Source organism: Crotalus tigris, unplaced genomic scaffold (assembly GCF_016545835.1).
Source record: "Crotalus tigris isolate CLP2741 ecotype Arizona unplaced genomic scaffold, ASM1654583v1 scf7180000024362.2655971311:6658466, whole genome shotgun sequence".
In the NCBI taxonomy this organism is placed as follows: Eukaryota; Metazoa; Chordata; class Lepidosauria; order Squamata; family Viperidae; genus Crotalus; species Crotalus tigris.
In genome coordinates this window covers 484,721-500,515 of record NW_024100530.1, presented here as the reverse complement: position 1 = coordinate 500,515, position 15,795 = coordinate 484,721, and the positions used below count along the sequence as shown (strand labels likewise).

The following is a 15,795-nucleotide window of genomic DNA, read 5'->3' as shown; positions in this document are numbered from 1 at the left end:
CGTGTTGAGCATCGGACCTGCTGGGTGCACAGCCAGAACTCCCATGGAATCTCCCAGGCATGACATCTTGTATCAAGTTGTCACTTGCCCCTCCTCTTCTGTGTCGTGACCCTACTCCCTTTTGCAGCTGATCCCACAATGCATCTGTCCTAGTACATGTTCTACTTTTTGTGGCTGAGAGGGGGAGATGGCCTTATTTCCCCATAGCTTTCTTTTTAGTTATAAATTGCTCTGTGCAGTCAAATCTAAGGAAGATTTAATGAGGCGAGACAATTAAGCAGTCAGGCAACATGTTGTGCAATTCAAAGTCCATTTCATAGACCAAAGATCAACTAATCGTACAGTAGGTTGGTCTCAAGGGCTGGAAGAGGTAGCAAGAAAAAAAAGTTAGTCTTGCTAATATAGTAGATTTCTACACAGGTAGTTGTTTCCATAAGGCTATGCCTCTTTCTAGTTCTACCCTCCTGCCTTCTGGTTTGATTGGCACTCTAATTCTCAAATTCCCAGCCATTTTTATGGAGCGATACGGTAAATCCCTCTGCAAAATCCACCCTCTGATCCGCATTCTGTAATCACATGATTTGAAAATAAGCTAGCTTCTAGCAATGCATCTCAAATCACACTCCAATAGCCTTTCTGGCATTTTGTTCATAGGATCCAATTCAATGTATGAGTCTCTCCAGGAAACCTGACTGAGAACTCTGCCATCCATTCTATGTAATTGTGGATTGTTCTTAAACGTTTCAACCTTCATCTTGCATTCGGATCTGCTCCCCAATTTTAAAGCCTCTTTTCCTCCTTCTGATAACAGCAAATGATTATGGTTTCAAGGAGGTTTGGTTTTCAGTGGATGAAGATCTAAATGCGCCTTCCTGGATGGATAAATCAGAGAAGGATTTGTAGCACTAACCTGAATTTTCGCTGAAAGCTATAACAAATAGCTTCGCAATCTCAGAATCTGTTTGAGTATCAGAAAAGTTGAAAACCCTAATGCATTCCACAAAACACCCCATATCTAGTAGAAAAGCTCTTTTTTTCCCCTCTCACAGGATCATAAATGGTCCCAGCCCAGGAAAGAACCTGGATCAGGACTTGCAAGGAGAAGACAAAGATTCTGAAGGCGCCTGAACTTTATTTCTCTTGGTTACATTTTAGCTTTACATATTATTGCTAAGCCATGGCTTGTTTAATTGTGATTTATGAAACAGATGACAAATATATTCCCATGTGGCCTTTAAGGCACAGAATCAAGATTTGAAAATGGCAATGACAGGCTTACAGAGGCCAAAAAACAAACGCCAAGCAATGTTCATGATGGAGTTTCTAAAGCAATGCCTTGAAAAATCAAATCATCCTTTGATTGTTCTGGTTTAAGTGAATGTATGATGCCTTTTGGTGGTGCTCTTCGTCTTCCAAATTGAATTGGCCTTCTCCCAAATGAAATGGCTCGCCATTGTTCGTCTTTTGCTTCTGTCCATTTCTATTTCTCCAGCCCACAGTGACTATTTCTAAGCACGGGTTCTCTCGTCCAAAATCAGCTACTAATTCCATTTCCTTCTTCCCTTAATTAAATGCATCTCTCCACTACAGTCAACAGCCGGGGCCGTTAATCCTAGCCATTCCCCCTTTCCAGCAACAATGCATTTAAAATATATCACCTGTCAAAATATCAGCCCCAACGTGCTGGGCTTTCTTAATCCTGTCTTCATCCTTTTGTAGAAAGAAAGGGTTCCAATCACATCCAGACACTCATTCTGTGCTTCTGCTCCACAGACTAAATCCAGGGCTCCTTTCTCCTCGTTAAAACACCAATACACTGTCTGCATTTAATCCTCTGCAAAGCTCATAACAATCTCAGCCAGCCAACCCCTCTTACACACACACACAACATTTTCCCCCTCCAAAAATAAAAGAAAAGGAAAGAAAAGGAGAAAGAGATGGAAAGAAAAAAGAAAATAAGGGAAAATTGAAATTCCTTGTGGGAAATCACAGAATTATAGTATCACACAGCTAGAAGAGACCAATTCAGTCACGTCTTCACCCTATTCAGTCGGTAACCTATCAACTGCATCTGGTTAATTTAATGTAAATGTAAAATAAAATAAAATCTAGTTTTTGTTTAACTGCTGTCCACTTAAACCTGGATTTTAAGTAGTTATGGTTGTCTTTAGATGAAAAAAAAATGGGAGACCTCAATTTTGAAGGCATCACCATCACCATCATCATCATCATCATCATTTGAATAGATCATAACTTCACAAGCAGGATCTGGAAGGGTGTAGCTAGCACGACTAAGCTGCACCTTAGAGTAGGACAAAGAGGCCATACATGACAGAAGGCTGTTTCAAATCAACAAGCGTAGTTCCATTGTAATATAGTCTGAATGAACTTGACCGAGGTGGGTGAATGATGGATTAGCCTCTGAAATCTAAGGTGCAATCAGCCATGGGACAAAACCATGCTAGCTCACCCAGCATGTCCAAAAGAGAATGCGGTCATTTTGTTAGAAAACCAGTTTGGAAGCTTTTCCACACCATGACAAATACCACAAACTTAAAGTTGACATTATATCAATTATTTAGCTGTCATGTGTGTGAGAGAGAAAAGACAGAAAGACCGAAGGAAAGGAAAGGAAAGGAAAGGAAAGGAAAGGAAAGGAAAGGAAAGGAGGAAGGCAGGATGGATGGATGGAAGGAAGGAAGGAAGGAAGGAAGGAAGGAAGGAAGGAAGGAAGGAAGGAGAGAGAATAAAAGAATTGCTTGATGGAGATACTAAGAATGTCCATTAAACCTAGCCCCTCCAAACTACAAATCCTTGTAGGCTACACCTTAGCTCTGTGGTGTTCCATACCTGTCCTACCAGCTCTCCAACCATCTGCTTCAGACTCTAAGTACAAAATGGAACCTTAGCAAACTCTTAAAATGCCTTTGGATGTGAGTAAAAACAGTGGGGCCATTTGTCCTTAATGTTCCCCTTTGGAGTCTTCTCCATGAATGGGGAGATGTTTTGCCATTGAAACAAAACCTAAGCGTTTTCATCCAAACGTGTAGAATTCCCAGCTGCATCTCGAAGTGGTAAAAGCTCGGAAAGAAGAGAGTATTTCATTCTTCCGAATGGTAACCTGCCTCTCAGGCCAGAAGGTGGGCAGCCTGTGGCCCTACCTGCATATGAAACCCTTTGATCTAAATTCATATGGCTCTCGGTTTGGTTTCAGATGTTCTCCACAAGTCATTCATGCAAGCTTGTGGCAAAATGATCTACCCTTTTCCAACTGACTGGAGAGAAAGAGAGAATGGTGAGACAGACCCATGCTTTCTTTTGACCCTGGCTCCTCCTGACAATGACTTATCTCCACCTCCATTTGAAGTTCTCCTGGGAGATGTGGCCTCCTAAACTGTCCATTGGCTTTGTCTGTTACATGCTGAGAAACCCTGAGGACCAACAGACTACTAGCTGAGGACCAACAGACTCTCTACTAGCTGAGGACCAACAGACTTCAGGACAGTGGTTCTCAACCTTTCTAATGCCGTGACCCCATAATACAGTTCCCCACGTTGTGGTGACCCCCAACCACTTATACATCACCAGGTGCCAGGGGCGTGGCCAAAGAAAAGGGGAAAAAATGGCGGACAGCCTTGTTTGGCAACCCCCGTGAAATGGTCGTTTGACCCCAAATGGGGTCCCGACCCACAGGTTGAGAACCACTGCTCCAGGAGGAAGGTGGACTTTTCCAAACTGCCCCCTATCTACATGCCAAAGATAGACTCTGCTCAATCAGCAGGACAATTAGCTGATTATAACGGCCTCACCCTTAATTGATCATGAGCGTGCAATGAATTTGATAGAAAGGCAGTCATTTCTAAATGTGTTAAATGACTCCTGATGCCTCTTTGTCTGTTTCCAGGCAGGTAGAAAGCTAACCTGGAGGAACCACTTCAATATTTTAGACAGACGACGCCACGCATGCATTTTGACAGGTACTTACGCTGATCTTCGTTGCGTCTTTACTGGTTGCCTGAAAAAGAAAGAGAAAAAAAAAAGGAAGAAAGGAGAAAAATGAAACAGGAGATTTCTAAAGACCAAGAAGAACACTTTTTTCCCTCTCCACAAAGATGGAGTGGATAATACTTTTCAGAATCCTTTTATCAAGGTTAATGACAGACTACTTCATTTTGACTGAGAGTACACTCTTAACGCACTGGGTGAACCACAGCTGACTTGAGGAGATTCCTGTCATGTAGATATAGTTTTTGCTACCAGAAAGCAGCGACTGGGGGCAAGAAGAACTAGCAATTCCTTAGTTTATTATATTTCAAGCAAATACAATTCCAACAGGCATGTGAAATTGCCATGGCAGGAGCTGGGGAAGACCCGGCATTCAAATATTAGCTTTGAAAATCAATTTTCCTACCATGCAATCATTTTAATGTCTTTATACATTATTTAGCTTTCCTTCCCACCCTGCAGGTCTGTTGTCAAAGCCATCGAAAATAGGCTCTTTCAAGCACTGAGCTAACCCATCGAAATAAGCTTTAAAAATATGCGGAGGAGTGAAGGCAACGTGTCAAAACAAAGGCAGGGCCTTCAATCACAGTCACAAGTGTCCCCGTTTTCTCTACTGTCAACCAACTGTTGGGCTGAGACCTGCCAGTGGAAGCCCTGTTTGTGGTCCCATCTTGATTCTGGCCCATAGGATGTGAATCCAGGTAGGTCCTTCTCAGTGGAGATGCCTCAACTATGGAATTGTTTCTCGCATTGTTGAAGACAAAAGCCTGTTCAGGTCAAGCTCAGCTCCTGGAGATTTCATGGACCTTTCCAGGTAGGGGCATCCACAAAGGGGGCAAGGTTGAGGAAAGCAACATTGTGGCATCATAATACAAGCCGGGGCCCCTTTTCCACATGGGTTACAAAATTGCTCACCCTCCAGGTTTGTGGTTCATCGTCACAACATTGTTTTTGTCATGCTGAGAAAAGCTACAAAATCCATAGGATGCTGAAGCTTAGAACATAGAATAATCTAGTCCAATCTTCTGCACGAGTGGGAGACCCTTGGCTATCTTAGAAATTGTCCTACCACTTTCTTTTAGGGTGTTTTATGACTTTTTAATCAACCTGGGTACTTCTTAGTAGTTTCTCATCTAATCCTAACCAGGTGCAACCTCACTTACTTTGTATGTTCAGACAAGATCAGCCAATTGCTGCGACAATTAAGCAGATTTTGTGGAATAATTTATTTATCAAACTTGTATGCCACCCATCTCACTGAAGGCATAATACTAAATCTAAGATGAAACAGTCCCTTGAATTGATGCTGGAAGCATTTTAGTTTCTGGCTGATAGATGAATTTTCCGTGGAGTTTCTTATTGGATGATTAAAAATTATTGTGCAGCAAAGCTATACATGTATAGTTTTGTATACCATCTGGGGATGTTTTAAGAGGACAGGCAGCATATTTAACAAACACAGAGACAAACAGCAATAGGTTAGTAGAGAAAACCACCCAGTATGATCAGTGAACGTGAAAGCATAGGCTCATTTAAGCTACAGTGGTGTGAGTCTTTAAAAAAAAAATTGCACCAATGTAACTACTGCAATGAGAAAAGCATGAACACTGAAGAAATTATGCCAAAATGCACACAGTTCAGATATTCTGCATCCTATAATAAATTTGTACTTAATGTTTGGAGATATTGTTTTGATCCGAAAAAAACATGGACACTGCATTAAGCATGCAATTTTCCTTGATCGCAACTGGCTGTGCTACAATTGTATTGGCAGAGGGCAAAGCTAATTCAGACTAAGAGCATCATTCTCGGTGAAGTCAGTTTCAATCAGCTGCAAGTCGGTGTCAGTGTTTCTTAATAATAAAAAAAAGGCTTCACAGCAGCATCCAAGTATAAATGGCTGATACATTTCTTGTAATTTTTCCAGAAGAATTACATTATTTTCCAATAAAATAAATCTGTCATGGTATTTCTTTTTCTGGCTTGAAATAGTGCAGAAATTTGGAGCAGGATCCAAATTTGGAGCAGGCTTAAGAGAGAGAGAGAGACTGTCTAGCTGGTCCAAATTTATCAGGAGCAGGGTCAAAAAAGTCAAGATGGCAGCTGCAGCGCTGAGTTCAAGACCCCACCTCTTTTTTATATGTGACACATGTAAAAAAAAAGGAAGGGAAGTGGTTTTGATTAAGTGGGTTGGATATTCACTATTTCTTTCCCTTGAGATGCTCTGAGAACTTAGATATGATCTACCTTCCTTTCTAGCAGTCCAAAGTTGCAACAGAGGGGAAAAACATGTTGTGTTCCTCCCTTTCCCCCTTCATAGCTGGTGCCTTAAGGAGGTACCAAAGCCAAACTAATAAGATTGTACTAAGAGCTGTGGTTAGAATGCAGCATTACAAGCTAACTCTATTCACAGTCAGGAGTTCGATCCTGACGGGGTTCAAGGTTGATTCAGCTTTCCATCCTTCTGCTGTCTGTAAAGTGAGGACCCAGATTGTCGGGGGCAATGTGCAAATAATGCTTACATTGTAAACTGCTCAGAGAGTGCTGTAAAGCACGATGGAGCAGCATGTCAGTTTAAGTGCTATTGCTGTTGTTAACTCTGAACTGGGCCACAGATATGAACAACAAGCTATACCTCTCAGCCCCACAGTTCAATGCAATCTCCATTCAATAATCCTTTTCACGTGATTCCTTTTAGATCTTAACATTTAGGACAACTTTTTTCCAATTGGATGCCTTCCAGATGTGTTGGGAAAGTAACTCGCATGATTTCCACTTGCGTTGGGCTTCAAGACTAGACAAGCAGAGCCCATCCCTGTCAGATTTGACTCTACTACAGAGAGTCAGTCAAGCTTGACTTGGCTCAGCGCGTTCTATGCATCCCAAGAAGGTCTCGCAACAATGTGGAGTTGTTATTTTCCTTGCCGATTCCATTCTCTTAACATGCCACCCCACTCGAAGAGCAGCTGGTGGCTGGGCGCTTGTATGCTTTGCAAATCAACCTGAGCAAAACTGGAATCTCAAGGGTGGTCGAAGGCTCCAGAGGATTACCTTTCAGTCAGAGACTTTGTGGGGTGCATGGGGTTTCAAAGCTGAAACACTCATTTGCATTCTGACCCATCTTGCCTCCGCTTTCCATGCTAGGTTGATGCTGCAGCGTTATGTACCAATCTTTCTCATGTTCAGACTGCCAGTCCCATTGCTGAAGTAGTCGAAAGTCATGATTGGATGCCTTCCTGTTGGGTTGGGAGAGGAACTGCCATGATTTCCACTTGACTTGGGTTTCAAGACTTGTAAAGGAGAGCCCATCCCTGTCAGATTTGAGGCACAATTTGAGAAATCACCAAGGCTGGTGGAACCCTAAGTTTGAGGAAGAAGGCTGGGGGGAGAGGGGGGAAGAGGGAAAGGCATCTGAAGAACTGCCCAATGAAGGTGGTGTATCTCCATTATAATAATAATAATAATAATAATAATAATAATAATAATAATAATAATAATAATAATAATAATAATAAAGTTGGAAGGGACCATGGAGGTCATCGAGTCCAACCCCCTGCTCAGGCAGGAATCCTACACCATTTCAGACAAATGGCTGTCCAGTCTCTTCTTAAAAACTTCCAGTGTCTGAGCATTCACCGCTTCTGGAGGCAGGTTGTTCCACTGGTTAATTGTTCTAACTGTCAGGAAGTTTCTCCTTAGTTCTAGGTTGCTTCTCTCTTTGGTTAGTTTCCATCCATTGCTCCTTGCCTTCAGGCACTTTGGAGAATAGCTTGACTCCCTCTTCTTTGGGGCAGCCCCTGAGACATTGGAACACTGCCATCATGCCCCCCCCCTCATCCTTCTCTTCGTTAAACTAGACATACCCAATTCCAGCAACCGTTCCTTATACATTTTAGCCTCCAGTCCCCTAATCATCTTTGTTGCTCTTCTCTGCTATCTGGCAGGAGACAAGTAGAAAGCCTAGAGTGGCAGGATTATGGAGACTGGCATAGAGTGGAATTCTCAGCCCAGGGCTACAGCTTGATTTGCAAGGCCAGAGCCTCCCAAGGTACTATGAGCAAGGAATAGGTGCCAGGGCGGAGCTATGCAAATGAAGTGCAGCCCTCGGAACCTGTTCAGTATAATTCTCATGGCATCTTACCCAGGCGGGGATGCTGAATGCAATTTTCTGAGAACCAGCTGGAGCCAGCCGGAGGGGCGGTGAATTTGTACACCAGTCACAAAGACAAATAAGAATTCCCACCTCCATAAAATTTCTTTTTTTCCCTTCTTCGCCTGGAACAGTGATCATTGCCTTTGGAATGCATTTTGGGGTCCAGGGTGTGTGTTTGTGCAAAACCTCCCAATATTCTAATATTGGGGGGAATCTAAAGGATCGATAGATTTTTGTTCAGAGATTTTTTTTTAATATCCCTTCTACAGGGGGTCCTAGTGGCAGGGGGAGGGTTAATAAATGCCAAAATGGCAGCAGCTCAGAACTGCCCTCTTTACTTTTCTGTCTCCTTGCCCTACCCCACTGGACACCCCTGTTTGACTCCTGATAGATCCATTCTTGTGAGTGATTCGCATTGAGCTGATGGATGATTTTGCTTGATCAGTCCTTGCTGTGACTGGTGCTCATTTATTAAAGGCAAGTGAGCCCCTTCAAACCCTAGCTGAGCTCAGAGCTTTGCTTCCAAGTGCTGCAAAGAAAAAGCCTCTGAAGTCTTCACCTGCTTCCCTTGGACTACACATTTAATTATCACATGTCAAGAGAAGACATAAATCATCCCTCTGCAGAGATCTCCCGCAATGTCTCCGGTGGAGGGTGGACTTGCACAGTCCCAACTGAGTTTAGAGTGGGAGAAAAAAACCCACAACTCTTTAATATCTAGAATGAATCATCTGCATATTGAATATTTTTTTTCCAAACAACAACCAATCCTTTAGGTCTGATTTATTTTGGGAGGGAGGGAAAGAAGGAAGGAAGGAAGGAAGGAAGGAAGGAAGGAAGGAAGGAAGGAAGGAAGGAAGGAAGGAAGGAAGGAAGGAAGGAAGAAGGAAGAAGGAGGAAGGAAGGAAGGATTTAATGCATGCCTAACAGCAATGCAGTTTTAAGATCTCTGGCTTATTGGCTTTGCAAAGAAGACAACATCTGCTTCCCACACAATGGAGAACCACATAGGGTTCAGTCTGAGAACCAACCTCTCAGTTAATGAGAACTTAAATACAAATGTTGCGGATAGAAATGGATGGGTGATGGATGGACAGACGGACGGATGGATGGACAGACACTGATAATGGTTAAATACATGCAGTATGAGATTCCATTCAAACATCGTCTTAAAAAGAAAACAAAAACAAAACTTTCTATATCTGTCTTTCACTTAAATCTGTTTAATTATTATTCGTCAACTTTATATAGGTTCCCTGGCAAACAAACAAAAAATCCATTTGACTCATTTTGGTAGTGAGAGTAGCAGTTGAAAGGGCTGCAATATTCAATTGATCATAATAAAATCTGTCTGTATATGTATTCACACACACACATTTTTAAAAAGGCTTGCAAAACACCCATTTTAGAAATGGAAGCTCTGAAAAAGAAGCATATGACTTTTAAGATAATGACTACCTTGGAGGACCTATTAGTCATCTTTTATTATTTGGATTTCATTAAAACAATTTTGCATTGGACATGGTGACTGCTCACATCTGGGCTCAATTCAAAAATGCTGCTGTCAACCTTTAAAGCTTACGGAGGTTTGAGAAAAATTACTACCTTGGCCTGTAGGAGGAGGAAAGATTTGGCTGCAGAGGCGGCCATGAGTTTGTGTGTTTGTGTGTGTGTTACAGTTTTAAAATAATCATAGAATCATAAAGTTGGAAGGGTCCTTAGAGATCTTCTAGTCCAACTCCCTGCTTGCGCCAGACACCTTATAGATTATGAAGGCTTCGTGTCACCGTCTTGGCTTTTTTGACCTGGTAGATGCTCTCTTTGGTTATGGGGAAGAATCTTTGAAGAGATAGGCCTTTGATTATGAAATGTCCTCTTCAGGAAATAAAATCAGCTCCTTTTCTGTTTGATTGGTTAGTTGATCTTCAGATACGCCCTAAATAAGATTTTGTTCTGGACCCTTGGCACTGAAAGAATACGACATGTATGAGTTCGCTCTTAGTTTTGTATCCTGACTGGCTGAGCTTGAATGAAATTATTTCTGATGTTGTTCCTGTTCAACTTCGTGCTGTTGATTCATTGTTTTATGACTTCAGTTGATTTCAGGGTCCAAAGTATGCTGTCTTGGGAAAAAACATGTCCTCTTAAAAAGCACCAGGCCATTTACTAAATAATTGTTATTGGTTACTTTTGTTAGGTTTATAGCCTGTCTTTCTTCCAGGAGCAAATGGTGGTACATACTGGATATCTTTTCTTTTCTTTCCTGCAAGAACAACCATGTAGCTTGGATTGGGCTGAGAGATATTAACTGGGCCCAAGTCACCCCAGGAATTTTCATGAATGAGAGTAGACTTGATCTTTCCAATCCTGATCCAATATCTGGACCACTACAATAAGAAAAATGTGTAGGCCTATTTGGATGATTGCATCTCACTCCCTTACCGTATTGAAGTAATTCCCATTTTATGAAAGAATGAAGATCAGCACACAAAAAACGACTGCCCACTTTATTATATTTTTATAATTCAAAGGGCAGTTTGTAACCAAATGGAGCTCTCTACTCCAACCGTATTATGTTAGCCTAGTTCAATCATATTTTTATTACTCTTTATTGAACTTGTAGCCTATATAGTTCTTTTGTTTAAAACTTTCCTAATTTTCCAATGTTACAATTGTATCTTTGAAAAGCAACATGGTGTCTGAGTTACAATAATTCCATTACATACAAATATTATTAATACAAATTTCCAACTATTACAGCCAATATTTCCTCTCTTTTTTCCCTTAATATATACTGTCTCTTGTTTAAATTAGTATAATTCTATCCATCAGCTACTTAATAGCTTTCTTACATTTGTCAATAATTTTATATGTCTTATTTATTTTAATATTCCATATTTTGGACCATCAATAACCTTATGAATTTTCCCAGCTTTAATTTTGCATTGATATTTAAATTAAACGTTTAATATTTAATTGTAGCCTATATACAGTAGTTCTGTTTGTCTGTCCATCTGTCTGTCTGTCCATCTATCCACCCATCTCATCTCTCATCTAATATCTGTTTGTCTGTCTGTCTTTCATCTATCTAGATTAGATGAAAGGCAAGACAATGGACAAACAAGGCATTAGGACCAACCCAAATGTCGCCAAAACGTTTCCCTAATTTTTTTTCTTAGTAAAGAGCTACAATAACCCTAAAAAGAGCAAGGAAGGTAAAATGTGCCAGTGGAAATAATATTAAGAATTTCTGGAATACTATTTTTCTGGAGCATCGTCTCTTGCATGGGATCATGTTCTCATTCTGAAGCTGAGAATGGACGGAAATCAGTGTTTATGCTATAGTGCAAGGAATTCATTTTATTTTCCATCTGTTCTTTCCCAGTGTAGTTTAGAAATGATCAAAGTGGATCCCCCTGAATTATTTTATTTTTTAATTTTTATATCCTACTTTCAAGCGAATATACCGTACCTAGTACTCCTTCCTTCTATTTTCCCTACAACAATCTTGTGAGGTGGGTTGGGCTGAGAGTGTGTGACTGGCCCCAAATCACCCAACCGGCTTCCACGCCTAAGATGGGATTAGAACGCACAGTCTATCGAATGATTGGCCTAAAGTCACCCAACCAGCTTCCATGCCTAAGGCGGGACTAGAATGCACAGTCTACCGAATGATTGGCCCGAAGTCACCCAACCGGCTTCCATGCCTAAGGTGGGACTAGAACGCACAATCTACCTAATGATTGGCCTAAATTCATCCAATTGGCTTCCATGCCTAAGGCGGGACTAGAACGCACAGTCTACCTAATGATTGGCCTAAAGTCACCCAACTGACTTCCATGCCTAAGGCGGGACTAGAACGCACAGTCTACCTAATGATTGGCCTAAAGTCACCCAACCGGCTTCCATGCCTAAGGCGGGACTAGAACGCACAGTCTACCGAATAATTGGTCCAAAGTCACCCAACCGGCTTCCATGCCTGAGGCGGGACTAGAACGCACAGTCTACCGAATGATTGGACCGAAGTTACCCAACCAGCTTCCACGCCTAAGGCAGGACTAGAACTCACAGTCTCCTGTTTCAAGCCTGGTGCCTTAACCACTAAACAAAACCTAGGTCTCGTTCACTGAGAGAGATTGCTTGCATCTCACAGTACGTGGTGTCTGTGTATGAGATGGCTGGACTGCCTCCACCCTAAGCAGAACGACACTGAAATAACATTAGTTATCAGTAGCACGGTCAATCTGTGACACCCCACTCGATCTCTAGAAGCTTACCCGTTCACCACATCAGTACCAAAGATGTTTAAACTAGAGGCTGGGTCAAACCCTTCTACACTGGAGAGGATTCACAGGGCCAGGAAGGATGGTGAAGACACCCCTGGCGTGATTTGTAATCTGATTGGCAAACTTTACCGTGGATGCATCCAGCTTGAAGCATTAGCCTATGGCTTACCTTTTCCCCGAACTCTTCTGAAAACTGAAACCACGAATCTCGGCTGGACAAATTGAAATGACCGTCCACTCAAGGGTGCAAATCATTGGCTTCCTAATACCGTATGTTGCAGTGATATCCTTCGCTGGTTGTCGGGAACCGTAACATACAGAATAAGCAGAAATGTCTGAATGCAGAGCCAGAGGCGCACAAGAGTCTAGCTGGTGACCTCATGTCCTGGATATGGCCTCTGAACTTTGATATCTCACACACCCTTGGACCCTTCAGGCACTACTCAACATTCAAAAACCAGACACAGATCCAAAATTATTTTGAGCACCTATGGAAATGACTGCATAAAGGGTCGCTCTGGGTTGGTTCTCTACTTCACCTGAGTATCTGAATTAGCTCCCGAGGCAGAAAGAACCCCCCCCCAAAAATGCAGTTTTCTCCTTAGGTTGCTAAAATGCTGCTTCTCTGTTCCTACCAACCAGACAGACTGTGGCAAATCATGTTAATTAATAGTGGGAGAATGTAATTGCATCCTTGGGAAGTGGGTTGGTGTTTTTTTTGGTTTTTTTTTTCTTTCATTACCTTGCTTCTGCTGCCAGGACCATTGATGGCTAATTCGTGTGCAAGCTCTCGTGCTGGTTCCTTAAGGTACCACCATTGGATTTCCAAGGAATAAGAGGCAGATCCACTGGCCCGGAATGCACAAGGCATCTCAATATCATCTCCCTCCCTAACCGTCACATCTTTAGGAACTTCGGTAAAGGTAGCTGGAAATAAAAAAGACAAGGAAACTAGAGGGTAGCAGAGAGGAAGGAAAGAAAGACAGAAAGAAAGAAAGAAAGAAAGAAAGAGAAAGAAAGAAAGAAAGAAGAAAAGAAAAAAGAAGAAAGAAAGAAAGAAGGAAGAAAGGAAGGAAAGAAGGAAGGAAGGAAGGAAGGAAGGAGAGAGAGTAGAAAAAGGAAAAAAGGGAGGGCGAAAGGGAGGAAGGGAGGAAAGAGAGAGGGAAAGACAAAGGAAGGGAAGGGGGGAAGAGTGGGAGGAGGGAGAGAGAGCTAGAATAGAGGGAGGGAGGAAAGAGAGAGGAAGAGAGGGAGAAATGAAGGAGGGAGGATGGGAGGGAAGGAAAGGAAGGAAGAAAGAAGGGAAGAAACGAAGGAAAGACGGACATTCCCAAGCACTTTTGCTAAAATCGGAAAGGCAAGCCAAAACATTGCACCAGAGCAGTTTCTCAGCCCACGGAGATTTTGCTACAAACAGCTTCCCTGGACATACATAATCACAAACACTGAGAAAGAAGATGAAGAAAGGAAAAAAAGAAAAGAAAAAAAGGGGGAAACCTGAAGGATATCTAAGCACACCCTCTGAATGCCAAAGCCCTTCTTCCAAGTCATTCTTCAAATTCTCCCCTGCGCGTGCCAGCAAGCAAGTCCACGCCAGTCCCTCCTTGTGAATGGGGGGGGGGCGGCTGGGAGACCCCCTTCCCCAACGCCAGGTAGACCTCCCTCCCGATCACTGCAGTCTCGGCACCCATCCATGTCAGAGAAGTGGCTAAGGAGCAGCTAAAAGTTTGCGGAAAGCCCTCCTTCCCTTCCCTCCGATGCCCAGGTCGTCGGCTCTTGCCAGCCAGCACCCACGCTTTGCCCCCCTACGGCAGCTGTGAGGCTTTGGGGATGGTGTCCTGCTTCTCTCTCCCCCCACCCCATTTCCCACCGTCTCCGTTTAGCTTTGGGTTCCTCGCTCTCTGCAGCAGTAGCGCAGCTGGCCCCCGAACCCTGCAGCTTTGGCTGTGTTTTTCTGCATGCACCCGTTGGCTTCAGCCTCGGATCCTTGCATTTGCAACCCCGGGGGGGGGGGCTGCATACGAGCCAGAGCTGCCCCAAAGGGGGACTCAGTCAATCTCCCTCTGTTCCTCCGTCTCTCCCTCTCTGATCCTCCATCTGCAAAACGGTGCGTAGCAATTTCACCCGGTGTTTGCCTTTCAGAAAACAGATGTGTTAATAAACATTGCACTGATTTTTCTCCTTCTTTTTATTTTCAAAAACAAAACAACAACTGTGGCAACGTACAAAAAGGGTAGGCTCTCTGACATTCGCCCCCTCCTCCAACTGGCTGCCTTATTTTGCAACCTAGAGCAAAACACACACACACACACACACACACACACACACACAAAGGTGAGAAGTTGGCCACTTACCCTGGACTAGGACCATCAAGGGAGCATGGAGCATCAAGTAACACAGGGCACTGAACAGCCCTCGATTTTCCATCTCATATATGTATCCTTTAAGGTGCAAATGAACAAGAGGGGAAAAAAATTGGAGGAGTGGTCCTCACCGCCAGGCTAGGAAATCTTCAATCCCATGGCAAACTGTAGAGCTAGACGGAGAGGTGGCGACCGAACCGGTCCGGGATTTTGTTAAATCATCATCATCATCATCATCATCATCAAAACAAAACCAGAGACGGCTTCTAAAAATAAAAATGAAGACCCCCTTCCAAGTCCAGCCGGCTCAACAGTGTGGTGTTCGCCTCCCCCCTCCTTTGCTTCTGGAAGCTCGAATTAAATCCACATCCAGGTGGCCCCAAGGAAATCCAATGGTCATGAGGTCTGGAAGCTTGGATCCCGAGAACAGAAGGGTAAATCTGATCGGCTTCTTTCTCCCGTCTCCGCTTTGCCTAGGGCGAAGCCCCCGCTTCAACTTCCTTGTGTCGGATGGGGTTTCCTGGCGTCCAAAGAGAAGGAAGAAAGCCAGAAGCGGCTGGCTAGACCCATCTGAGGTCGTATCTTCGAGGGAGACCTAAGATGCTTTGGCTTCCCCCCCCCCTCCGCCCTCTCTAGGGTTTTTTTTTTTTCTTCCAAAGGAGACGCGTTATCTCTGCAATATTCCTCTTTCTCTTCCGCTCTGCTTTGCGCCTGCCAGCAGTCAGATCTGAAACCTCTCTCTCTCTCTCTCTCTCTCTCTCTCTCTCTCTCTCTCTCTCTCTCTCTCTCTCTCTCCCCCCCCACCTCCTTAGCGATGCAAGGTCCGAATTAAAAGCAGAAATCAAAGGGCTGGATTCCTTCTTCTTCTTCTTCTTCTTTTTTCTTTTAACCCCCTCGCTTCGGGTCTCCAACGAACACACTGCTCAATCCAGGCGGGGTGACTTGGCCAGCTGACGTTCCGGAGCGAGGCCGGTTCCGAAAAGAAGGC

At 43.3% G+C, this 15,795-nt stretch overlaps 1 protein-coding gene across 1 annotated transcript in view; it reads right to left on the bottom strand.

Annotated features, from left to right (window-relative positions):
• VSTM2B (V-set and transmembrane domain containing 2B) overlaps positions 1-15,522 on the bottom strand; it is a 42,091-nt gene extending 26,569 nt beyond the window's left edge. Inside the window, exons 1-3 of the mRNA XM_039327535.1 lie at positions 14,799-15,522; positions 13,187-13,371; positions 3,986-4,015 (exon numbers count right to left, since the gene is read on the bottom strand). Of these exons, the coding sequence (XP_039183469.1) occupies positions 3,986-4,015; positions 13,187-13,371; positions 14,799-14,871 (288 nt within the window). The 5' untranslated portion in view covers positions 14,872-15,522. The remainder of the gene's footprint in view (positions 1-3,985; positions 4,016-13,186; positions 13,372-14,798) is intronic.
• Between the last annotated feature and the right edge of the window lie 273 nt (positions 15,523-15,795).